This window comes from Fundulus heteroclitus, unplaced genomic scaffold (genome assembly GCF_011125445.2).
Source record: "Fundulus heteroclitus isolate FHET01 unplaced genomic scaffold, MU-UCD_Fhet_4.1 scaffold_619, whole genome shotgun sequence".
In the NCBI taxonomy this organism is placed as follows: domain Eukaryota; kingdom Metazoa; phylum Chordata; class Actinopteri; order Cyprinodontiformes; family Fundulidae; genus Fundulus; species Fundulus heteroclitus.
In genome coordinates, this window is record NW_023397054.1 from 27571 (window position 1) to 53417 (window position 25847).

Below are 25847 nucleotides of genomic sequence, written 5' to 3' on the forward strand. Positions count from 1 at the left end.
ACGAAGTGTTACGCGACAATTTAACCGGTTATGACAAGCGGTTAGCGCAGCAACACTTACAAAACGAGGCAATGACCGCGTGTTTCGAGGTTCGATCTCCAAAGACTTGTTAAAGAGATGATCAGCGAAGTCCTTCTCCGACATGTCCTCCATCGGGTTCAGGTTCTCGAAGAACTTCTGCTTCACAAACACAACAGAAGCAGCTTTAAAGACGCTTAGAACCCACAGCTTCTAAGCCCAGGAGGTGGTACCGGCGGAGACGGACCCTGATGTCGGCCTCAACGCTCAGGCAGTACGGCTGGTTCTGGTACTGTTGGATTTCTCCCGTGATCTCTGCAACTTTCCGCCTCTTGCTGAAGTTGATCAGTTCTTTGCCGTGTCTGCGCAGGAAGTCGGGGTTTCCCTCCTCTGTCTTCAGGATGTTGGTCAGATAGATTCCTGCAGCACAAACACACCTGTTAGAGCGGGTTCTGCTGGTACCGGTACCGGCAGGTGAAGGTCAGGTTGTACCAAAGAACGGGACACAGGGAGGGTTGATGGAGCGAAGCTTAGCCAAATACTTCTTGTAGTGATCTTCACTCAGCTCATGAGCTTCTTCCAGGATCTTTCTCTGGCGACTCGGGATTTGCTGCGAACAGAAGCATATTTGCACCGTATCAGTACCGCGTCACGTGGTTCTGACCATCAGGCGAACAGAACCACTGACAGTAGAGCTGAAACAAGAGCAACTAGACATCAGCAGAGAATGGCTGCCAACCAGCAGCCGGGACGGTTAGTGAATACACAAATAAGACTTAAAACAGGACAGAGGGGCATTAAAGGACACCAAGAACTAAAAACAATAACTGTGATCTGAAGTGAGAATTTACTTTGTTAGAACAGACGAAAACTCAACAAACGCCTGAAGCCCAATAAGACCCGACAGATCCAGGAGCAGCAGGAAGAAATGTTTCGATGTGAAAAGATTTCAGGAAGTGACCCTCTGGCTGCTGTTTCCCTCATCCTGCTGCTGCTCTGCGTTTCATCTCACTGAATATAAAGTTATGTGTTCCAGAAAACTGACTCAACTCAAGTTGATGGACTTTGACGTGAGACCAAGCTGTTGCCTGGTTCACAGATTATCTCAGAGATCAGACACAATGTCAGATATTTGTTCTGAAGCTGTAGTTCAATTCTATTCTATTCAATTTTCAATTTTATTTATATAGCCCCAATTCATGAAACATGTCATCTCGAGGCACTTTACAAAGTTAAAATCAATCATATTATACAGATTGGTCAAAAATGTCCTATATAAGGGAACCAGATGATTGCATCAAGTCTCTCCAAGCAGCATTCACTCCTCCTGAAAGAGCGTAGAGCCACAGTGGACAGTCGTCTGCATTGTTGATGGCTTTGCAGCAATCCCTCATACTGAGCATGCATTAAGCGACAGCCACAAGGGGGCGCTGCAGGGATCTACAGCGTTCCTTAAGAACGTTCTGCCTGTCATAGCGTCTGATCTGACTCAGATAATAAACACGTCCCTTCTGTCAGGAGTTTTCCTCCAGTCCCTAAAAACAGCAATTATCAAACCACTGCTGAAAAAGAACAATTTAGACAAAGTTCTCCTCCAGAACTTCAGGCCCATCTCAAACCTCCTTTATCAGTAAGATTATTGAAAAAGTTGAGTTTCAACAATTAAACACCTTCTTAACAACGACCAGCCGCTTTGATGTTTTCCAGTCAGGTTTCCTCACCACAGTACAGAGACCGCCCTGATCAAGGTGCTGGTTCTGGTGGACCTCAGAACCTCAGTGCTGGTTCTGATGGACCTCAGAACGTCAGTGCTGGTTCTGGTGGACCTCAGTGCTGGTTCTGGTGGACCTCAGAACCTCAGTGCTGGTTCTGATGGACCTCAGAACGTCAGTGCTGGTTCTGGTGGACCTCAGTGCTGGTTCTGTTGGACCTCAGAACCTCAGTGCTGGTTCTGATGGACCTCAGAATCTCAGTGCTGGTTCTGTTGGACCTCAGTGCTGGTTCTGTTGGACCTCAGAACCTCAGTGCTGGTTCTGATGGACCTCAGAACCTCAGTGCTGGTTCTGATGGACCTCAGATCACCAGAACATTGACGTTTCTCCACCAGAACAGCAGCAGTCAGGGAGCTACCCGGGTCCAGGTGTGTGTCAGGTGTGTGTCAGGTGAGGGGAAAGGTTCTCCTCCTGCAGGTGTTCTGCTTCACGCAGAGAAACTCATTGTTTTTATTGGGGCTCGTAACACAAAGCAACAGCGCCCCCTGCAGGTCGGCGCGGGTTCCACACATTTTCAGCTGACAGAACCATCTAATGCCACATGGAGCTTTTCTAGTCGGTCGACCAATCAGAGCGCACCAAGACGCAGACCGGTGGACAGTGCCTTGCCCAGGAGCACTTCAACATGTGGCAGGAGGAAGCTGGACTTGCAACCCGGCTGCCCTTACAGTCCCAGCAGAACGGTGTGGACCTGCAGCATGAAGCTGCATGCAGAACACGGGGTTACCTCAAAGGTGTGGTCCAGTCTGTAGACAGGTGAGGAGTTCATGGCGCTGACCACCTCCAGAACGCCATTGAAGTTATTGAGTTCTTGGAAAACTTGCAAGATCTCGATGATGCGGGAAACGACAGCGACTCTCTCCTCCAGGTTCTCCGTTTCCACGATGCACCTGCAGAGAGAGCACACCTGAGCGGGCGGCGCCGGCAGCTACCTGCCTGCTGAGGTCACGGCTCTTACTTCTCAAACCACAGCGTCAGGTTGGTGGTGTGGCGGATCATCCTCAGCAGGTTGGGAGAGTGCAGCTCTTTGTCCTCCTTGGTCCAGACGCTGCCGACCAGCTCCGACGGCTGCACCGCCCTGCGGGCCCAGGTCAGAGGTCAGACAGGTGCGCCCAGCAGACAGGTGCGCCCAGCAGACAGGTGCGCCCAGCAGACAGGTGCGCCCAGCAGACAGCAGACCTTACCTATAGAATTCAGACTCGAGCAGAGTAAGCTGGCGGGCGATCTCGATGGGATGGAGAGTCATGAGGTCGAACTGCTCGGTGTTTCCTTGTTTACAGATGTGCCATTCGATGGCAGGCGGCGAGCTCTGGAAGGTGATGCTGTGATTGGGCAGGCTCACCTGGACCTGCTTCTTCCTCTGGATGATCTTGGTGATGGACTCCACCCACTTCCTCATGGCCTTACCTGCAATGAGAAACGACATCAACTGGATCTGATCCAGAGAAGAACCAGGTTCCAGCAGCAGGTTAGCTTAGGTAACCCTCACCAACACACATCCACCAGGAGCCAGCAGGGGGCGCTGTCTGCTGGCTCCAGGTGAACCAGGAAGGTAAAGGTGTCTTAAAGGGACAGTTCAACCAGCCACACTGACGCCAAAGGCAGACGTCTCAGTCTCAACGAGGCTGAGGAGCAACCAGGTGTTCCTGCAGCGGATCCCAGTAACTCACAGCTGGTTAACTGCTGCTGCAGCTAATCAGAGCTCAGAGCAGGATCAGGATCTGTGGAGTGTCTGCGCAGCAGCAAGAAGATGTCAGGTCATCTCAGGATCTGCACGGCTTATTAGATGCAATTAAGACCCTTTTTCCTGAGTCCTGTCTGGCAGCACTAAGGATTCTTGTGTTGATACCAAGAAGAGCCACACAGGTTTACCTTCACCAGTGGAGTCTTACTGCTTTGGAGCTCCGCTTGATCTATACATGCAAGGAGCTTTAATATAATTTATGCTGGGACTATTTCATGTTCTATGGACACAGAAACAGGAAGATAGGAGAGGAAAAAAGGAGAGAAACAGATGAAAATGCTAAAAGGGAGAAAAGTTGCAAGAAAGAGGAGAGGAAAGGGAGAGAGTGATAGAACATCCTCTGAGTCTGCTTCTACACCTGCAGAGAGAGATATAAAGAACAGCAGAACCAGCTGATAAAGTATTACAGGAACAACCAACACCTTGATACCATCACTGAAGAATATACAGGATTAATTAATACGACATGTAGAAAGTGACAGCTGGAGATAATAACAGGATTAATTAATACGACATGTAGAAAGTGACAGCTGAAGATAATAACAGGATTAATTAATACGACATGTAGAAAGTGACAGCTGGAGATAATAACAGAATTAATTAATACGACATGTAGAAAGTGACAGCTGAGGATAATAACAGGGGTTTTCTGGATAGAGGTGAGTCTGTAGCACCTGGATCCACCTGCAGGTGTTGGTCAGAGTGAACTTGTGTCTCTGAGGTTTATCCATGAGGAAAATGTTCAGCAGTGGCTGTGAGGAACCAAAGACCCCCAGAGCCCCGAGGCAGACGCTGGGGAACCAGAACCCCAGATGTCCGAAAGGGACCCCAGAGCAAAGGGTTAGTTAGGGCCAACACAGGGGAAGCTGCCCCCCCCCCCCCCCACCCGCCCCATCCCAGGGAAGAGGAGAGACGGAAACGCCACAATGCCGAAGCCCCCTGGAGCCGTGGGGACGAGCCCGGACTCTCCTTGCAGCCAGCTACGCTGGAGCGGATCCAGCTAAGAGCCCCAGGGACGGCGCGCCCCCCAGGGGGACCCGGACACTGCCATGGGGGCCCAGGACCCGTGAAGCAGCTGCCAGGAGCGAGCCGGTCTCTCTCATTTTTCTCTTCATAGAAGGTACACCTGGTCTGGTGTTCTGTTAGCTGTGACATCATCAGGGGAGGCAGATCATCCTCTATTACCATCTACCATAGAAAGTACTCATGGGTCAATGTGAGCTTCTGAGCTTTCTGTGTCTCTGCTCTGTTTTCTCTAACATAGAAAGTACTCCTGGGTCAATGTGAGCTTCTGTGCTTTCTGTGTCTCTGCTCTGTCTACTCTAACATAGAAAGTACTCCTGGGTCAATGTGAGCTTCTGTGCTTTCTGTGTCTCTGCTCTGTTTTCTCTAACATAGAAAGTACTCCTGGGTCAATGTGAGCTTCTGTGCTTTCTGTGTCTCTGCTCTGTCTTCTCTAACTTAGAAAGTACTCCTGGGTCAATGTGAGCTTCTGTGCTTTCTGTGTCTCTGCTCTGTCTACTCTAACATAGAAAGTACTCCTGGGTCAATGTGAGCTTCTGAGCTTTCTGTGTCTCTGCTCTGTCTTCTCTAAGCCCCAGTGGGTGGAGGCAGATGAGCGTTCACACTGAGCCTGGTTCTGGTTCTGCTGGAGGTTCTCCTCCCTGTTAAAGGGGAGTTTTCCTCTCCACTGTCGCTTCATGCATGCTCAGTATGAGGGATTGCTGCAAAGCCATCAACAATGCAGACGACTGTCCACTGTGGCTCTACGCTCTTTCAGGAGGAGTGAATGCTGCTTGGAGAGACTTGATGCAACCTGCTGGGTTTCCTTAGAGAGGAAACTTTCTCACCAACCTGGAGGATCTGATGGAGTCTGACTTTAGAAAGAGTCTTCAGATGAGATGATGTTAATTAGAGCTATAGAAATAAAGCTGAACTGAATGAACCTGTAACAGACATGTCTCCACAGACAGACGGGTCAGCAGTGTTCAGCTGCTGTTCATGCATGCCGGTACCAGTGGAGCGGTACCAACCTCTGACTGAAGCAATGAACTCCTCCAGTCGACTCAGCAGCTGAGGGTCTCGTTCAAAGTCATAGAAGTGATGCTCCACCCAGTGGCGGCACACATTCAGAACCCTGCAGGGTCAGAGAGAGGTCACACACCTGAGGAGAGCTCACAGGTAACTGCTGCATGCTGACGTCTGCTTCCTCCAGCAGGAGGCGCTCTCTACCTGAGCTGGACCGGCTGGACAAACTCTTTCCGGAAACGTTTCAGGTCGGCGCTGAGAAGCTGCTCTCCTCCCTCCATCGGATCCGCATCAGGCGACCTTGGCTCGGGGATTTCAAACCTGAAACAGACACGGGTCTCAGAAACCAGCAGATCTGCAGCTTTAAATCCTTACTCAGCACAAACTGCTGTGTGCACAGTTCCAGAACCAGATATGCCCCCCCCCCCCGGTCCCACTGGACTCCCTGAGAGGTCCCGCTCGTCCACACAGCAGTCAGCGCTCCCAGCTGGGTGGTGGACCTCTGACGTCAGAGCACAGCTTCAGCACCTCAGTCATGTGACGGACTTCTAGAATCTGCTCTTCCAGAACCCACCCTGACCCTTCAGACCAACACGTGTTAGAGAGAAGCCATCTTGGTCCAAAGAGCAAAGCCATCAGTGATCAGAGGAGGAGGATGGAGCTTCATCTCCTCAGAGTTTACAGCTCGGTTCTCCATCACGTTCCAGAGAGATTACATCAGCATCTCATCATGGTTCAGGAGACCAAGTCCTCCACTCACACCAAGCAGCAGCTTCTAACCACCAGGACACTGATGGTGGCTCATTGGTTCTGACCTGGACTGGTTCTAGGAGGATGGACCTCCATGTGCTTAGAGTGGAGTGGCGGGTCAGAGCACCTTCCTCCACCTGCTGGGAGGATGATGACGTTCTCGTCTTTGCTGAAGGTGCTGAGAGCGTCGCTCTCCTCTGCTGCTCAGGTGAATCACCATTAAACCCACTGACGGTTCTGATGGTTCCACTGACGGTTCTGACGGTTCTGCTGGTTCCACTGACGGTTCTGACGGTTCCACTGACCCACTGACGGTTCTGATGGTTCTGATAGTTCTGATGGTTCTGATAGTTCTGCTGGTTTACCTGCAGCTGCTCAGACTGAAGGAGCCTCCTGGAGGAGCACAACCATCTAGAGGACCTTTTTTTATTCTGACCTGATTATTGAGACGCATCAGGGCGGGATTTATCAGCGTTTTGAGACATTTGCTAACTAACAAAGTTATCGTGACGTTGATGATTATTCTCAGGTGGAACCTGGAGGTAACGCCACTAGAACCGGTCCTGAGGAGGACGGGCACACCGACCGCAGTGCAAAACAAACTGCAGCTGATCTGGACCTTCCTGGACCTCAGGCCTGTTGCTCAAAGCAACACGGCGGCTGTTCCTCATCACCTGGATTCAGGCTGGACTCGTTTGATTAAAGCAGCAACACCTGATCGGTTGCCATGGCAACGTGCCGCTAGCTGCTGCAGAGCCGGCTAGCAGCCAGGCCGACTTCATCCTGGAGTCTGTGTTCAGTCAGAGGTCAGTGATCAGAAACCAGAGTTTATTCTGGTTCTGGTTCCTCATGGAACTGCATTCTAATACCGCAGATACACATTACTGTTACTATGGTAACACGAAGAGGGCAGACCGTTCTTCACCACTCCTGCTCTGAGTCTGACTGAAAGGCCTTTAGCAGACTGTTAAAGGCCTTTAATGCCTTGGAGGCGTCACCGTTTCCTGGGACCCATCAGGTTCTGGGACTCTAGGGGGCGCCGTTTCACTGCCTCCTCCACAACAAACACCCGCCATGAGGCTCAGGGACCTGACAGCTGCTCATGGAACATAGGTCAGCTGGCCTGAGTCTGGACCAGGTTCTGTGGAACCGGGACACACCGACCACGCCAGTCCAGGCCGGCCTTTAGTCCTCAGGACCAGGGCCGGGCGAAACGGCCCAGAATTAATATGTCCATATGTCAATATGTCCATATGTCAATATGTCCATATGTCAATATGTCCTTGTGTCAATATGTCCATATGCTATATCCATATGCTAATATGTCCATATGTCAATATGTCCATATGTCAATATGTCCTTGTGTTAATATGTCCATATGCTAATATGTCCTTATGTCAATCTGCCCATATACTAATATATCCATATGCTAATATGTCCATGTGCTAATATGTCCATATGCCAATATGTCCATATGCTAATATATCCATATGCTAATATATCCATATGCTAATATATCCATATGCTAATATGTCCATATGCTAATATGTCCATGTCAATATGTCCATATGCTAATATGTCCTTATGTCCATATGCTAATATGTCCATATGCTAATATGTCCTTGTGTTTATATGTCCTTGTGTTAATATGTCCATATGCTAATATGTCCATATGCTAATATACCCATATGCTAATATGTCCTTATGTTATGTCCACATGCTAATATGTCCTTGTGTTAATATGTCCTTATGCTAATCTATCCCTTTGTTTAAAATTGCCTTCAACTGTCCTAGTTAACTGAATCACCACTTTTTTGTTCTATTTTCTTTCTATATTTTATTCCTACTTGCTCTTATTCTGTTTTATTTTGCTATATTTTAATCATGTAAAGCACTTTGCATTGTCTTTGTACTGAATTGTGCTATATAAATAAATTTGCCTTGCCTTGCCTTGTCCATATACTAATATGTCCATATACTAATATATCTATATGCTAATATGTCATTGTGTTAATATGTCCTTGTGTTAATATGTCCATATGCTAATATGTCCTTATGTCAATATGTCCATATGCTATATCCATATGCTAATATGTCCTTGTGTTAATATGTCCTTGTGTTAATATGTCCTTGTGCTAATATGTCCATATGCTATATCCATATGCTAATATGTCCATATGCTAATATATCCATATGCTAATATGTCATTATGTCAATATGCCCATATACTAATATATCCATATGCTAATATATCCATATGCCTATATATCCATATGCTAATATGTCCTTATGTTACTCTGCCCTTTACAATAAACGCCGACCGGCTGTCCAGTCTGAAGTCTGAAGGACATTAAAGGGAAGTGACCCGGCCGGGCCAGGGATAAACAGAACCGCTCTCAGGAGGAAGCCGGATCGGTCTGAGCCCTGAAGACTCGGTTCCAGTTCCACCCTGTTGTCCAGTTTAGGTCATCAGAACTCACTGGTCCATTTCACGCCAGTTCTCCACCATCTAACATGACTTAGCTGTTGTGATTGGCCTACATGAGCCCACAGGTGAGCTCACCTCTCCATGAGCAGGTCCAGCAGCTCCCGAGGTTTACAGAACGACCTGTAGGTGGTCAGGAAGGTCCGGACGAAGTTTGGATCTGTGGAGACATGACAGAAACTCATCAGAGACCAGAACCACGCACACAGAGTGTTCAGGTTCTAAGCAGCAGAACTGGCTTAAGTCCAGCTCCCTCACCCAGCTGGCCTTTCAGAACCAGGGGGTGGACAAACTGGGCTTCTGGTACCCTAAACAACCAGTTCTAAAGAGGTTTGTTTCATGGACTGTGAGGTTCTATCTGCTGGGTTCTGGGTCTCCCTAGAGGCTCTCTGCTGAGGAGAACTAAACCGGTTCTGGACTGCAGGTGAAGTGGTTCCGTCTACCCGGGTAAATCCAAACCTATACCATCGGTCCAGACCCTTTAAAAAACGGTGTCTGGATAAAATCTGCTGTTCCAAAGCGGGTTTTATAGGCAGAAACCAGAGTCCAGTTTGGTGTGGCGGGCGGTACCATGCGGCGGATCCAGAGCACCTCCGGTCACAACGCCAGCTCTGACCCGGCCACAGAGCGCACTAACAGCAGTTAGCCGCGTTCTGGACGAGGCCATGTGCCGGTACCGGTACCGGGCCCGGGGCAGCAGAACCGGCTGATGTTCTGAGACCCAAAAGAGCCGCAGGCCTCAGGCGCGCGGCTCAGACCGGCGTTATAAGAGCAGAGAATGGTCCGTGAAATAAAAAACCTTTGAGATAAATATCGATTCTATGCGCTCATAATGATTAAAGTCTGATAATCTTCACCTAAAACGCCTTTAGAAGCTGGTTTCTATCAATAAGCTGTCAACTTAGCGTAGATACGTGTTTAGGCAAAGTTGACCAATGTTACTGGTGAGCAGATTCATTCATTCATTCATTCATTCATTCATTCATTTATTCATTCATTTATTCATTCATTCATTCATTCATTCATCATCACTGCTGCACACCAAGCTGAGGCTGAAACTCAGAATTTAACCAATTTAGTTTCATGATGCGGTTTGAAGAACCGAATCTATTAACTGTAAAAATGTGACATTAACTGAGGAGAAAGAGTTGTAATGAATAAATGCAGTAAATGACTTTTCAACCACAGCAGCTGGAAGCTGAAGCGGTGGAACCATGTGGAGATTATCTAGAACCGTGTGAAGCCCGTCGCTGACTGGTGGAGTAACGAGTCAAAATGTCGAAGGACGGAGCGCTGAGCATCTTATCCAACGTTAGACGCCATCTAAGATGTCGGCGGGCGATTAACGGTCCCGCGTTTGCTTCTGTGAGCAGAACCTGATGAGAGAAGCCGGTTCCCTGCTGGAGGCTGGACCTCAGCGAGGAGCTGGTGAGCCGGTTCTGCTGGGGAAACAGAACCTAAGGTGATGTCTCACCTGCGTACATGTGGTAGGTCAGCCTCTCGATCAGCTTCAGAACCGTTCCGGCTTTAATGATGGGGATGCCAGACTTGGACTGGATGTTCTCCTCGAACACCACGTTCTCCTCCGAGTCCGGTTCTGCAAAGCGGTACTCCTCGGCCGACGGCAGCTTCATCTGCTCCTCCTTCTCCTGCAGCAGCGCTTTGTCCAGGATGCGCTCCAGCGTGCTGCGGTACTGCAGCGAGATCAGCGCCGCCATCCAGCCGTTCTTCTCCTCCGCCGACTTGGCGGCAAACACCACGCTGTTCCCGTCCTTCAGGATGATCTCGAAGGCGTGCCGGTACTCGCCCTCCTTGTCGTCCTTGTCGTTGATCTGGACTTTGCGCATTAAGAACTTCTCCTTCAGCCGATACTCGGCCGTGGAGCCGGCGCCGGGCAGCCGCGGTGGGCCGTGGTTGGACTTGCAGCAGATCATGAGTCCGTCGAACAGGAAGATGTGGCGCTCGTGTTTGGCACCAACGCGGGTCAGCGTGCCCTCCATGATGAACTCGTTGCAGCACTGGCCGATGTCCTTCCCCTCCCAGCCATCGATGTTCTTCTGGATCTCGTTCATCTTCCGGATGGCGAGGTGCTTACCCTTCATCTGGTGGCTGTAGAAACGGCACGCCGACTCACTGAGGAGGAGGAGAGACGGCAGGGTTAGAGCTGGCTCATCGGTACCGCCACAACAGACTAGCTAGAGAACGGCATCAGCCCTGCTGCTCTTCATCCTCTGATATGAGAAGATGAGGGACAGGGTAGAATATCATTAGTGACCTTCACCAGAGCTGTTTCAGTGCTATGATGAGCTCTGAAGCCTGACTGAAACTCCTCAAGTAGGTCATTACTTTGTAAATGTTCACAAAGTTGATTAGCAACTACTTTCTCAAGAATTTTAGATAAAAGAAGATTAGATATAGGTCTGTAATTTACTAACTCATCTTGATCAAGAAATGGTTTCTTAAGTAAAGGTTTAATAACAGCTACTTTAAAAGCCTGTGGTACATATCCATTTACTAAGGATAGATTAATCATGTCTAAAATAGTGCCACTGATCAAAGGGAATATGTCCTTAAACAACTTGGTTGGGATTGGGTCTAACATACAGGTAGAAGGTTTAGATGAAGCTAAAATTTTAGATAGCTCAGAAAGCTCTACTGCTTCTAAACAGTTCAAACACTGCGCAGGTTCTAAGGATTCCTCCAATGCTGCCTCACTTACTGAGGACGAGGTAATCATGTTTGGGAGGATGCCAATTATTTTATTTTTAATGGAATCAATTTTATTTATGAAGAATCCCATAAAATCATTACTGCTAAGAGCTAAGGGAATGGATGGATCAACAGAGCTGTGGCTCTGGGTAAGTTTGGCAACTGTACTAAAGAGAAATCTAGGATTATTTTTATTCTCCTCAATTAATGATGAAAAATATGCTGCTCTAACTCTGCGAAGGGTCTTGTTATACAATAATAGACTGTCCCTCCAGATTAGGTAGGATTCCTCTTGGTGTGTAGAGCGCCATTTTCTCTCCAATTTCCTAACATTGTGCTTCAAGGAACGCAGCTCTGAATTAAACCAGGGAGCCAGCTTGTATGAATGTATTTTTTTAACATAAACAGTAAAACATAAAGATCCAGCTGCTCTGGCGCCTCCCAGTGGCCCTGCTGCCACCTGCAGAAATCCACCGCTCCCGGTCTGAACCAACCAATCAGAGCCAGGAGGAACGGCTGGCTCTGATTGGTTGTTTGCAGGCTGACTTATCTGGAGGATTTGATTGAATTTGACTAAGTAAAGAGCCTTGAGATGACAAGTTGTGAATTGGCTCTATAGCAATAAAATCAAATTGAATTATAAATAAAGTTTGATTGATTGATGTGGGCATCTCCACCTGTGATCCTTGATGGGACAGGCAACCATGGGCCGATGGCATCAGTTAACCAATCAGAACCACTGATGTTCATCAGAGTGGGCATCCTATGAAAGCAGGAGTGTTAACAACACTGGGGGGGGGGGGACCTTACAGCATTAACGAGGGTTCTAAGGTCCAAACCATCTGAGGTCCATCATCCTGCAGAGAGGAGAACATCTCAGCAGAATGGACGTCCAGTGAGTTCAGTCCAAGGTCAGAGCAGGAAGCTCAGAGCAGGAAGCTCAGAGAAGTGACCAGAACCCAGGACCCACCTCAGAGAAGTGACCAGAGACCAGGACCCACCTCAGAGAAGTGACCAGAGACCAGGACCCACCTCAGAGAAGTGACCAGAGACCAAGACCCACCTCAGAGAAGTGACCAGAACCCAGGACCCACCTCAGAGAAGTGACCAGAACCCAGGACCCACCTCAGAGAAGTGACCAGAGACCAGGACCCACCTCAGAGAAGTGACCAGAGACCAAGACCCACCTCAGAGAAGTGACCAGAACCCAGGACCCACCTCAGAGAAGTGACCAGAACCCAGGACCCACCTCAGACTCTACAGGCTTCAGTTAAAGGTTAGAGCTCATGACGGGACTGTTAAAAAAACTCAATGATCTGGAAAAAAATAAAAAACACTTCAGATCTCCACGTCTAACTCCCGACTAGGGTCAGCACAGGACTGACCAGGAACTAATTGGAACTGATAACAAACATCGCCCCCCCCCCCAAACAAGCACACAGAAAACAACATGAAGCAACCTACGTCCTCATCTCCACCTGCCCATCTGTCCTCCTCCTCCTGGTCTTTGTCTCCTCCGTGATCAGAGTCTGAAACTTTATGGACCTCAGCACCAGGTTCTCCTCTCTGCTCCCCTGAGCTCTCTGAGAACAATAAGCTGCAGGGAAGCCCCGCCCACTTCCTGTCAACACCAGCGCCACCCTGCCCCCACCTCCTGGTTTATTTTCATCCAACGGGAAACAGAGGATGGGAGGAGCCCCGCTGACTGCTGTGCTGCACACACTGAAGCTGTAACTGAGTTCTGCTCAACTGGAACCAACTCTCAGGTTCTGCCTGGGATGCTGGTTCCGAATGACCCAGTATCATTCCAAAGCGCTCAACTGATGTGGTTTTAACCAGAACCACTCATGAACTCTGATTTTCTCATTTGATTGTCACATGATACATGGCACCCAGCTCTACCTCTGTCTAGACTAAAGCTAGGGTTGGCGATTTTTCCGGAAGTTTCCCAAAGTCCCTTTTTGAATAGCTGCGTTAGACCGTCTTACCTGATGGTCCGCTCTTCAGGGGGATTGTGTGAAAATAAATCTCCTAAATCCTCATTTCTTTCTACTGAGGCCTTCCTCTTCTCCTCATAAACACGAACACGGTTCACTTCTTGTGACTCTCAGCCATGTTCAAAGTCTACGGTGAGAGCAGCGGAGCTACAATGAACGGCTAACACCAGAGCTAGCTGCTAAGCTAGCTGCTAAGCTAACTGCTAAGCTAACTGGATACATAAACACTAGAAGTGCGCAGCCAGCAAGCAGAAACTAGGAAGGAAGGGGCACGCACACTGAGCGTGTCAGAATGATGGGATGTGGGACAACCAGTAGATAAGATGATTCCTCCAGAACCTGAGGGACAGAACCAGAACTCTGACCAATCCCTGCTCTTCGGACCAAACGTCAGGGATTGGTCAGAATTTTTACACGCCCGCAGCTTGGGGGTTTTCAGAAATCATTAACTGGAATTTATTGTTTTCGTGATAAATCTAAATTTTTATCCTTAGAAATGTTTCACGATGCCAATAAAACGATACGATAGGCATGCCTCTAATTATTGTTAGTGTGATCACACGTGTTCTCTACTCAGTTTGTTCATACATGTCAGTTTGATCATGGGCCTCCAGCGTTTTCAGCTCAGTCAATAGTTTCATGTTTCTTCTGTTTCTGCGTTTAGCAGAAGCTTTGATCCAACCGTACCAAAGAGGAAATAACATGAAGGCTAACATAGAAGACCTCTGCTCGGGTTCTGTCTGAGCTCACGGTGGAGAACCCGGGAAGGCACAGAGAGGAATGCAGGTAGGAGATGTTCTCTGAAGCAGTCCCGCTGAACACCTCCAGGTGTGACATGTAGGGTTGTGAGCCCAGGTGTGCACCTACCTGAGCCTCCTCTTGGCCAGGTTCCTGGAGCAGATCCTCTCCATGCTGGACTGCAGGTTGAGCAGCGCGGTGATAGCCTGCCTCAGACACTCCTTATCCTCCTCATCCTCACTCTTCTCCTCCAGTTGCTATGGAAACACAGAGACAGGGCTGTAGCACCACCTGTTCAGGTACTGCATGGAACGTCACACACCTGAGAGCTCAAGAAGAGCTTTTTAGAACCTAGACAGGGAAGGAAGCAGCTCTGAAACGAAAGGGGCTGACAGTTCCAGAATGTCTGGAGTCTTGGATCAGAACCAGATCAGGATACAACTGCTGCCCCTCTCTGACCAGTTCAGCTGGAAGATAATCTGCAGAACATGACTGAAGGAATTTCAGAGCTTTCAGCTCAGCTGGCACAAAGCAGCTTACAGCTGCACAGTGGAAAGTCCCAGACCGGACCTGTTCTGCAGGGTTCTGGTCGGGCTGCACACCAGCTGCTGTTTGAATGGCTGTGTCTGTGTGCTGTCCCGGTTAAAAGACAGACAAATAGAAATGTGCAACAGAAAGCTGCAGGCATCTGAGCCGCTGAGCGGCCGTTTTCCTTCCTACCTGCAGCCACGGTGAGGCCCAGGTGTCTAGGGACGGACATCAGCCTGAGGAGAGGCGGGATGCTTTAGCAGACGGGCCTGCATGCAGCAGCAGATCCAGTTCTAGGAATGTTCTGTTGTTCTATTACAACAAACAGCAGCCTGAGATGAAAGCTGGTGACCAGCGAACACTGCCGTCCTGTTTCTCTCCCCGTTTGGCTGTTAATCATTTTGCGCTCTGCTGAGCTGGTGGCGGTCACGCTGCGGTCAGATTATTGCTCAGAGGGATTTCTAGCGGTTGTTGGGTTCTTCAAATACGTTCTTCAGGCTAATCTACTCTTTATAAACTGAGCAGATGAAGAGCAGATTGATGTTTGCTTTGGACCTGGATGCACCTACTGTTGGATTATGTGGGAGGACAGGTGTGAGAAGCTTTAGTGACGCATATGGTGCACATGAGCAAGATGTGGGACAGATACGGAAGGGACATGAATAGGTGTGGACAGGTGAAGGCTAGGTGTGAGGAGACAGAGAGATGAAGGAGGGATGAGAAAGAGGAGCCAGAAAGTGGCGCCAATGTGTAGCTGAGCTGTGAAGGAGATGTGGAACAGGTGTGAAACGTGCAGAACAGGTGTGAAACGTGATGAACAGGTGTGCGACATGTGCAGAACAGGTGTGGGACATGTGAAGAACAGGTATGAAACGTGTAGAAGAGGTGTGGAACGTGCAGAACAGGTGTGGAACGTGTAGAAGAGGTGTGGAACGTGCAGAACAGGTGTGAAACGTGCAGAACAGGTGTGAAACGTGATGAACAGGTGTGAAACGTGATGAACAGGTGTGGAACGTGCAGAACAGGTGTGGAACGTGCAGAACAGGTGTGAAACGTGCAGAACAGGTGTGCGACATGTGAAGAACAAGTGTGAAACGTGCAGAACAGGTGTGGGACATGTGCAGAACAGGTGTGGGACATGTGAAGAACAAGTGTGAAACGTGCAGAACAGGTGTGAAACGTGCAGAACAGGTGTGGAACGTGCAGAACAGGTGTGGGACATGTGAAGAACAAGTGTGAAACGTGCAGAACAGGTGTGCGACAAGTGAAGAACAGGTGTGAAACGTGCAGAACAGGTGTGAAACGTGCAGAACAGGTGTGGAACGTGCAGAACAGGTGTGGGACATGTGAAGAACAAGTGTGAAACGTGCAGAACAGGTGTGACATGTGAAGAACAGGTGTGCGACATGTGAAGAACAAGTGTGAAACGTACAGAACAGGTGTGAAACGTGCAGAACAGGTGTGGGACATGTGAAGAACAGGTGTGGGACATGTGCAGAACAGGTGTGGGACATGTGCAGAACAGGTGTGACATGTGAAGAACAGGTGTGCGACATGTGAAGAACAAGTGTGAAACGTGCAGAACAGGTGTGGGACATGTGCAGAACAGGTGTGGGACATGTGAAGAACAAGTGTGAAACGTGCAGAACAGGTGTGACATGTGAAGAACAGGTGTGCGACATGTGAAGAACAAGTGTGAAACGTGCAGAACAGGTGTGAAACGTGCAGAACAGGTGTGCGACATGTGAAGAACAGGTGTGGGACATGTGCAGAACAGGTGTGGGACATGTGAAGAACAAGTGCGACATGTGCAGAACAGGTGTGCGACATGTGCAGAACAGGTGTGCGACATGTGCAGAACAGGTGTGGGACATGTGAAGAACAGGTGTGGGACATGTGAAGAACAAGTGTGAAACGTGCAGAACAGGTGTGACATGTGAAGAACAGGTGTGCGACATGTGAAGAACAAGTGTGAAACGTACAGAACAGGTGTGAAACGTGCAGAACAGGTGTGGGACATGTGAAGAACAGGTGTGGGACATGTGCAGAACAGGTGTGGGACATGTGCAGAACAGGTGTGACATGTGAAGAACAGGTGTGCGACATGTGAAGAACAAGTGTGAAACGTGCAGAACAGGTGTGGGACATGTGCAGAACAGGTGTGGGACATGTGAAGAACAAGTGTGAAACGTGCAGAACAGGTGTGACATGTGAAGAACAGGTGTGCGACATGTGAAGAACAAGTGTGAAACGTGCAGAACAGGTGTGAAACGTGCAGAACAGGTGTGCGACATGTGAAGAACAGGTGTGGGACATGTGCAGAACAGGTGTGGGACATGTGAAGAACAAGTGCGACATGTGCAGAACAGGTGTGCGACATGTGCAGAACAGGTGTGCGACATGTGCAGAACAGGTGTGGGACATGTGAAGAACAGGTGTGGGACATGTGAAGAACAGGTGTGGGACATGTGAAGAACAGGTGTGGGACATGTGAAGAACAGGTGTGCGACATGTGCAGAACAGGTGTGGGACATGTGAAGAACAGGTGTGGGACATGTGAAGAACAGGTATGAAACGTGTAGAAGAGGTGTGGAACGTGCAGAACAGGTGTGAAATGTGCAAAACAGGTGTGAAACGTGCAGAACAGGTGTGCCACATGTGCAGAACAGGTGTGGGACATGTGAAGAACAAGTGTGAAATATGAAGAACAGGTGTGAAATATGAAGAACAGGTGTGCGACATGTGCAGAACAGGTGTGAAATGTGCAGAACAGGTGTGAAACGTGCAGAACAGGTGTGAAATATGAAGAACAGGTGTGCGACATGTGCAGAACAGGTGTGAAATGTGCAGAACAGGTGTGAAACGTGCAGAACAGGTGTGCAACATGTGCAGAACAGGTGTGAAACGTGCAGAACAGGTGTGGGACATGTGCAGAACAGGTGTGAAATATGAAGAACAGGTGTGGGACATGTGAAGAACAGGTGTGAAACGTGCAGAACAGGTGTGAAGCGTGCAGAACAGGTGTGAAACGTGCAGAACAGGTGTGAAACGTGCAGAACAGGTGTGAAGCGTGCAGAACAGGTGTGAAACGTGCAGAACAGGTGTGAAACGTGCAGAACAGGTGTGCGACATGTGCAGAACAGGTGTGAAGCGTGCAGAACAGGTGTGAAACGTGAAGAACAGGTGTGAAACGTGCAGAACAGGTGTGAAGCGTGCAGAACAGGTGTGGGACATGTGAAGAACAGGTGTGGGACATGTGCAGAACAGGTGTGGGACATGTGAAGAACAGGTGTGAAATATGAAGAACAGGTGTGCGACATGTGCAGAACAGGTGTGAAACGTGCAGAACAGGTGTGAAACGTGCAGAACAGGTGTGAAATATGAAGAACAGGTGTGGGACATAGTGGGCCTGGTGTCTCACCTTGAGCATCTCAAACAGGTGCAGACAGTGGTAAACCGGGGTGAGCAGCAGTCTGGGCAGAACATACCGGACCGCTTCTTTGAAACCGACACAGATGGTCTGAAAGAGAAGAAGACCTTCATCAACATCTTCACCTGCTTCACCAGTAACTGCACCTTTAATCCTGATCCGATCACGATGGCGCCGTCACCACAGAGGGTGAAGACACCGCCCAGGTGTGACTCCGACCCATCTTACCTGCAGGTGGAGGGAAGCTCCTGGTTTGGTCACCTGACTCAAGAAGTGTTCCTGGAAACTAGGATGCAGGATGTCCTGAGCGTACGTCTCATAGGGGTCAAAGGCCAACTCCTGCCAATCAAATCACAGATGACAGAGCCAGCAGCAACCAATCAATGAATAAAGTAATCCCACAGGTGGACGCACCTCAGCCAGGTCTTCAAAGCAGCTGCCCACCAGAGGATGAGGGCTTCCTTCATCCGTCATCTCCACAGTGTCCTCAATCAGACCCAGCAGTTTTACCGTCACCTCATGGATGTCTACGATCCGGCTGAAGATGCTGTCCACGTCCTGCAGAACCAAACCCCCGGGTCAGAACCGGGTCCTGCTGAGCAGACAGGTGTGCGAGGCGCTGCAGGTACATACGTGCTGTGAGAAGAGCGTGGGGCTGGAGATGAAGGGCTCTCTGAACACCCTGAGGAGCAGGTTGAGCTGCCTCAGGTACTGCCGGCTGTCCGCCATGAAGCTCCTCACCAGGTCATAGTAACTCTGCTCCTCATTGGCTGACGGCTCCTCGTCCAAAAGAGGGAAAAGGCTGATGTCCTCCCCGTCCTGGTGGAACATGTCCATCAACACCTGCCAGAGCAAAAATACACAAGGGCCCACAATCACCAGGTGACCAATCAGCTTTACACGTCTGCAAAACCCCTTTTCCACTGACTCCGGCCCGCTTTGGCCCGCTTTGACCCGCTTTGGCCCGGCTCGACCCGCTTTGGCCCGCTTTGGCCCGGCTCGACCCGGCGCCGCCCGCAAAGCGTGACAGCAGCAGGTTTTCCAGCGCCGGCTCGGCTTTTTCCGGCCCTGCTCAGGAGTAGCGCCAAGATGTGAGGTGAACAGACGCTGGTCGCTGATTGGCCGAGGAGAATGGCGGTTTCCTCCAAGGAGAACCGAAGAGCGACGACATTAACACCAAGAACCGCCCTGAACGGAGCGGGTCCAACCCAAAGGTTCTGCCGGGCCCGCTTTGGTTACTAACACCAAGAACCGCCCTGAACGGAACGGGTCCAACCCAAAGGTTCTGCTAGTGACCAACCAGGAGCCTGAAGGACTGAAGGAAGAGGAGCGTTCAGCTTTCTAGATACAGACGGACTGGATTTAATAACCAGAACCAGAACCAGAACCAGCCAGGCACCCTCTCATTTCACACTGGAAGCTCTGAAGTTCTGGTTCTGAACTTTGTTCAGCGCCGCAGACCGGACCTCCGCGTGGAGGCGGGCTCTCTCTGCTGCTGCAGAACAGAACCAGCGCAGCGGGAACATCCACCCTAAATATTTCACTGGGTCTGAGCGGTCGTTGTGTCATTGAGGAAGAACCTTCCCCATGGAGCCCAGACGGTCTCCTGCGTGGGCAGAACCCTCAGAACCCTCAGAACCCTCACCTGTGTGGGCAGAACCCTCAGAACCCTAAGAACCCTCAGAACCCTCACCTGCGTGGGCAGAACCCTCACCTGCGTGGGCAGAACCCTCAGAACCCTCAGAACCCTCACCTGCGTGGGCAGAACCCTCAGAACCCTCACCTGCGTGGGCAGAACCCTCAGAACCCTCAGAACCCCCAGAACCCTCAGAACCCTCACCTGTGTGGGCAGAACCCTCAGAACCCCCAGAACCCCCAGAACCCTCAGAACCCTCACCTGCGTGGGCAGAACCCCCAGAACCCTGAGAACCCTCAGCTGCAGGCAGGGAGGAGCTGCTATTCTAGGCCCTTCTCCCAGCATGCACGTCTGTGAGTGGCGCTGGAGGCGGGGCTGAACTCCCAGGATGCATCAGCAGGACCAGAACAGAGCAGAACCGGGAGCAGAACCGGTAGCAGAACCGGGCCGAGCGGAGCTGAGCGGGTGAATCTGGGTAAAAGGGGAGAAACTCTGACCTTGTCGGCGCACATGGCCACGGTGATGTCCTGCTTGGTGATGTCATAGTGCCGGATGTTCCTCACGTAGTTCCCCGCCAGCTTGAGGATGTCGGCTGAGATGTACTCCAGGACGGCCACCATGTACACCAACACCTGGTGGTCCATCTTATAGCCCAGGACCTCCTGGAGAGAAGCCATGCTGGAGTCACGTCTGCTGAGGAGCTCAGAGGTGAGGAAGAGGAGCGGCCGTACCTTCAGCAGGGGCTGGATCTTGTCCACAGGCAGCGCCAGCGGCTGCTTCCTCTTCTTCTTGTCGATGGCAGCGAGAGCGTCAGCGATGGCCCACTTATCGATGGGGTGAGGAAAGCTTCGCTGGACTCGCTCCTGAGGAGAGAGGAGGAAGGTGATGACAGGAACCAGAACCGTTCTGCTAGCTGTCACCTGACCCGGGGACCGGGAGCCCCAGAGGAACAGGCCGTAGAACCCCAGAACCTCAGAGACACTTTACGTCTCGTTGTAATGAACGAGCTGGGAGGTGGGGTCCAAAGGTTTCTGCAGAACTTCACCAACATCCAGGGAGCATGTGGAGGGTGAAGGGCCGGCTGAGATGAAACCTTCAACAGCAGAACATAAACAGACCAGCGCGTCTGCTGGGAGCTTCAGTCTAGAACCTAGAGCTGAGACGCCATGTCTGCTGAACTTCAGGTTCTGCTGAAGCTTTCATCTTCACCAGGTTCTGCTGAAGCTTTCATCTTCACCAGGTTCTGCTGAAGCTTTCATCTGACCAGGTTCTGCTGAAGCTTCAGGTTCTGCTGAAGCTTTCATCTGACCAGGTTCTGCTGAAGCTTCAGGTTCTGCTGAAGCTTTCATCTCACCAGGTTCTGGTGGGTCACAGCTCATGGGCCAGACAGCCATCTACTGGAGGTTTATCGCCCCCTGCTGGTGTTCTCCTCTGGTCCAGGCTTTGCTTTTGTTGATTAGTAAAAAAAAAGGTTTCATTAAAGACTTGAGTTGATCTTAAGTGTCATGGAAAGTGCTCCAGGCAGGAAATGACATCACCGCCAAGTTCTAGTTCTAGTTGTAGTCCTTCAGCAGCCGTTCCAACAACTCTCCATTTTCTCCACTCTGTGGCTGATGTTCATGGATATTTTACAGAACTGTGTGCTGGTTCACCTTCCACCTTCACTACCAGCCGTATTGGATTCACACTTCCTGTCACATGATGTCATGACTATTACATCATGGCTGCAAGGCTTTGATTGGCCGATTGTCTGAACACAGCAGGTGTGGAGGGGATGGACACAGCTGCACCAAGCAGAGCTTCTCCAGACAGCAACCATCAGCTGGAAGGGAGACGCATGCCACGCCCACTACGTGATGTCATCGTGTGTGTGTGTGTGTGTGTGTGTGTGTGTGTGTGTGTGTGTGTGTGTGTGTGTGTGGTCACCTCCACATCCTGCACGGTGCGCGGCTGAGCCTGGCACAGCATGCTGAGCAGCTGCAGGATCAGATCCTCGATGTACTGCAGGGCCTCCTGCTGGGACTTCAGGTTAGGATGCACCTGGTACAACACCTGTACACACACACACACACACACACACACACACACACACACACACACACACACACACACACACACACACACACACGCGTCAGAACCAGCACCTCAGGGGTGTCCTGATTCATCAGGACTTTTTCTGGGCTCACCCTGATTTCTGCTGCAGCTGCTCAGAACCAATGGCAACCAGAACATTTAAGGAAATTCCCCCCAATGAAACTTTTGAACTATAAACTGGACTCGACTGCAGCGTTTCATAACCGGATCACTCAGAACGGACGACTGGACTGAACCAACCAAACATTTGATACAGTTGATGTCAATATTCTCCTAGAAAGACTGGAGCATACTGCAGAGATTAAGGGGAAAGCATTAGGCTGGTTTAAATCTGATCTGTTTGTTCATGTTAATAATAAAAACTTCTTCAAACTCTAGGGTCAGCTGTGGAGTACCACAGGGTTCAGTCCTTGGCCCACTTCTCTTTACTGTATAAATGCGTCTGATTGGTATAATTATCAGACAGCATGGGATTAACAGCTACCTGCCATGCATGGAGGAACCTGTTGTTCTGCGCCTCTAAACGGGTTTCTTTATTTATTTTTCTTCCGTCACCGTTAATGTGGCTCAAACCGTAAGGTGTATCCCCACAATGTATATATCAAAACGTGCGTCTCGATCCCATGAAGTGTGCTTTTTATACTACACGCCATTTTGAGTTACCATGGCGACGTAATTAGCAAAAAAACATGCCTAAAGATCCAATAGGAATGAATGCAGTGAGGTAGAAAGAAAACCCCAAAAATGACCATTTTCAACACTTTACTGTGTCGTCATACTTTCACCTAGAAACACTGTTTAACTTCCAGTTCGTGTATATATATATATATATATATATATATATATATATATGTATGATCTATTCAGAATTGAAAACGGGATGTGGATATCTTTTATGTTTTTTTTTACAGTTACTCCTCAAAGTTCATAGCCTTGTGAGACCATCCTGATCTCGCGAGCTTTCAAGGTTTCACTCGCAGATCAGTCTGGCTACTCTCCGTTAAAGAAAATTTGGAGCCGTTCACCAAACGAACGTCCAATCAGCGTTGGCTTTGAGGCGGGTTGAGGTGTGACGCAACGAGAAGCGCGACAGTTCAGTCTAAAGAACATGGCGGCTTCAGCCGATGAAACTAGCGTTAGCGTGGCTATCGAGCAAGTTTTATCGGAATTACAGCGTATTTCTTTGCTGAGCTAACGAGCCTTTACCTGCAGCAGCAAGAGTAGCTTGGCTTGTGGTTGTGTTTTCGTCCTCGCTGTTAGTACATCATATGCTTCGTTGATCTGATTGGTTTATTTGGCCCGTCTATCACCAACATAGGCCAATCAGCTAACCAGTATTTTCGCCCCTTCCCAAAATTACTTCAACGGAAGGTTTCCAGATGGATATGCGAAGCAAATCTATCTGGCGGCGTCAGGTTACAAAGTTCATGTCGAGACTTCATTGTTTATAATGGAAGTCAATGGGTGAATTCTCAGAGTGTTAGAGTGACCCACTAACTTTTTGAAAGATTTCACAACTCCGAACTTCAGCGTACTCGCTCACTTTTTACTCTACACAGACAAATTATACACCAAAACGTAGGAATTTTTGTCTGGATTCAGAAAATGTAACCCTCATTTGTGTGGGATTTAGAGATTTTTTGCAAATGACCCCAGAGCGCCAAAAAGTCGAAATGCCCTCCATTAATTTTCTATAAAAATCAGAGCTGAAAATCCCAAACGACACATTTTTGCATCGTCGCCTCACCTAAACCGTTTAATATACAGACATGTACATTGGCGGGATTAACCATCCGCCAATCACGCTCTCCTCCACAGATGTCTGTTTCTCTACTTCCTCTTCACCCACGACTGCAAGCCTGTACTCTCGCTCCACATCTGATTCTTTGTTTACAAGTATATAAAGAGGAGACCGCCCTCAGCCCGGTGAGTCTGCCGTGAGTTCGTGTGTGGATACCGGCATTGTGAACGCTGATCTTAACCTCGGACTGAGGGCTTCCAGTTCGTGTCAATGGTAAGAGCTGATTCTGAGAATCTGTTGAGTGTCACGTTTGTTTGAAAGCTTGTTGCTTTAATGCTTGCTACTTTGCGTGTGTGAAGAGCTAGTTGTTTTGATGTGCTGTATTCTGTGGGGAATAATAATAAATGTGTGCCTTATATTCTAACAGAAACAGTGTTTGAGTCCTTATTTGTGTTTGCCGATCTCTCCCGATCCTGAAATAAACATTTCATAAAACACCTGTGTACGAATCCAACTCCATCATCAAGTTTGCGGACGACCCTACGGTGATTGGTCTCATCAGCAACAACGATGAGACAGTCTACAGGGAGGAGATCAAGCACCTGGCCACGTGGTGCACTGAACATAACCAGCTCCTCAACACCACCAGAACGAAGGAGCTCATGGTGGACTTCAGAAAAGATTCAAGAGGCACGCACGACACCATCCACATCAATGGAACGGCTGTTGAGTGTGTCTCCAGTTTCAAGTTTCTGGGGACCCACATCTCAGCGGACATGTCCTGGTCAACCAACACCTCCTGCCTGGTCAAGAAGGCTCACCAGCGCCTCTTCTTCCTGAGGACACTGAGGAAAAATCAGCTATCCTCGACTATCCTGGTGAACTTCTACCGCTGTACGATAGAAAGCATCCTGACCAACTGTGCAACAGTGTGGTATGGGAGCTGTACTGTTGCAGAGCGTAAGGCACTGCAGCGGGTGGTGAAAGCCGCCCAGCACATCACTGGGACTCCACTACCCACCATTGAGCACATCCAGAAGAAACGCTGCCTACATGGAGCTCCCAGCATCCTTCAGGACTCTTCTCACCCAGCCCACAGACTGTTTTCTCTCCTGCCCTCCGGCAGGCAGTTCAGGTTCCTCTGGACCAGAACCAGCAGACTAAAGAACAGCTTTTCCCCCAGAGCTGTCTCTTTATTGAACTCTAACCCTCACTGATAGACTCTCCTCTCGCTCCTCACACCTACCTCCATTTTGTTATTCTGTTATTTACTAGACTGTAATGTTCACCTGCACACCTGACTGTTACTATAGTAACAACTGTTTACATACATCCTGCACTACTAACTATGACTGAATATTGATTTGCACTGCTGACTGTTTATTCACAGTACCAATTGTTTACATATACATTTACAATACCGTACTTTAACTGTAATATGCAATTACCTTCCACTGCACTTTAATTTAATAGCTTCTGTCCAAACTTTATTTATTCATTTTATAGTAACAGCTACCTGTATATCATGCTCACAATTCTGCCTATAGTAATAGCCATCTGTACACAGGGCAGTCAAAAGTAGCCGGTCAACGGCGGCAAATCGCCGTCTATAGCAGCTCTTGCCGCCGCCTACACTTCCCAAATTATATAATGGAGCGATATTTGTGCCTTCTGGTTGAGCGCAGAGCAGACCCTGGACTGGAAGCTCTCTTTTTACTTGTTTCTTTTACCTCGGAGTGACCATCGTCCTTTTAGTACTATCTTTGATGTGTCAATCATACACTTTAACCAATCAAATCAACGACTGAAGGCAACATGCTAGCCAATCACAGCTGGAGTGGGGCGGGACACCGAGTCATAGCCTTCAGTCGCCGCCGCAGTTCGGCTGTGCTCACCGTTGGTGTCGGTAGAGCCGGATGGAAATTTGGTCTGATTACCAGACAATTACAAGAAGTGACAACGAAGCAGAGAGCGAGCTGGAAGGAGCGCTATTAATTTCTGTTTGAAATACCAGCACTGAAGTCTAAACTGGAGTAAACATTCACGCTAGCAGGGTTAGCTAGAAAGCTAGGAGGGTTAGCTAGGACAGCTAGCAGGGTTAGCTAGAACAGCTAGGAGGGTTAGCTAGGACAGCTAGGAGGGTTAGCTAGGACAGCTAGCAGGGTTAGCTAGGATAG

At 49.3% G+C, this 25847-nt stretch overlaps 1 protein-coding gene across 1 annotated transcript in view; it reads right to left on the reverse strand.

Moving 5' to 3' along the window:
- Positions 1-25847, reverse strand: part of LOC105922347 (son of sevenless homolog 1) — a 45153-nt gene that overhangs the window by 11956 nt on the left and 7350 nt on the right. Inside the window, 18 exon segments of the mRNA XM_036133394.1 lie at positions 61-177; positions 266-438; positions 511-628; positions 2518-2680; positions 2749-2868; positions 2975-3197; positions 5568-5671; positions 5767-5883; positions 8876-8957; positions 10272-10930; positions 14371-14498; positions 18191-18289; positions 18428-18538; positions 18614-18757; positions 18833-19042; positions 20333-20497; positions 20567-20698; positions 21762-21887. Coding sequence (XP_035989287.1) covers positions 61-177; positions 266-438; positions 511-628; positions 2518-2680; positions 2749-2868; positions 2975-3197; positions 5568-5671; positions 5767-5883; positions 8876-8957; positions 10272-10930; positions 14371-14498; positions 18191-18289; positions 18428-18538; positions 18614-18757; positions 18833-19042; positions 20333-20497; positions 20567-20698; positions 21762-21887 — 2991 coding nt within the window.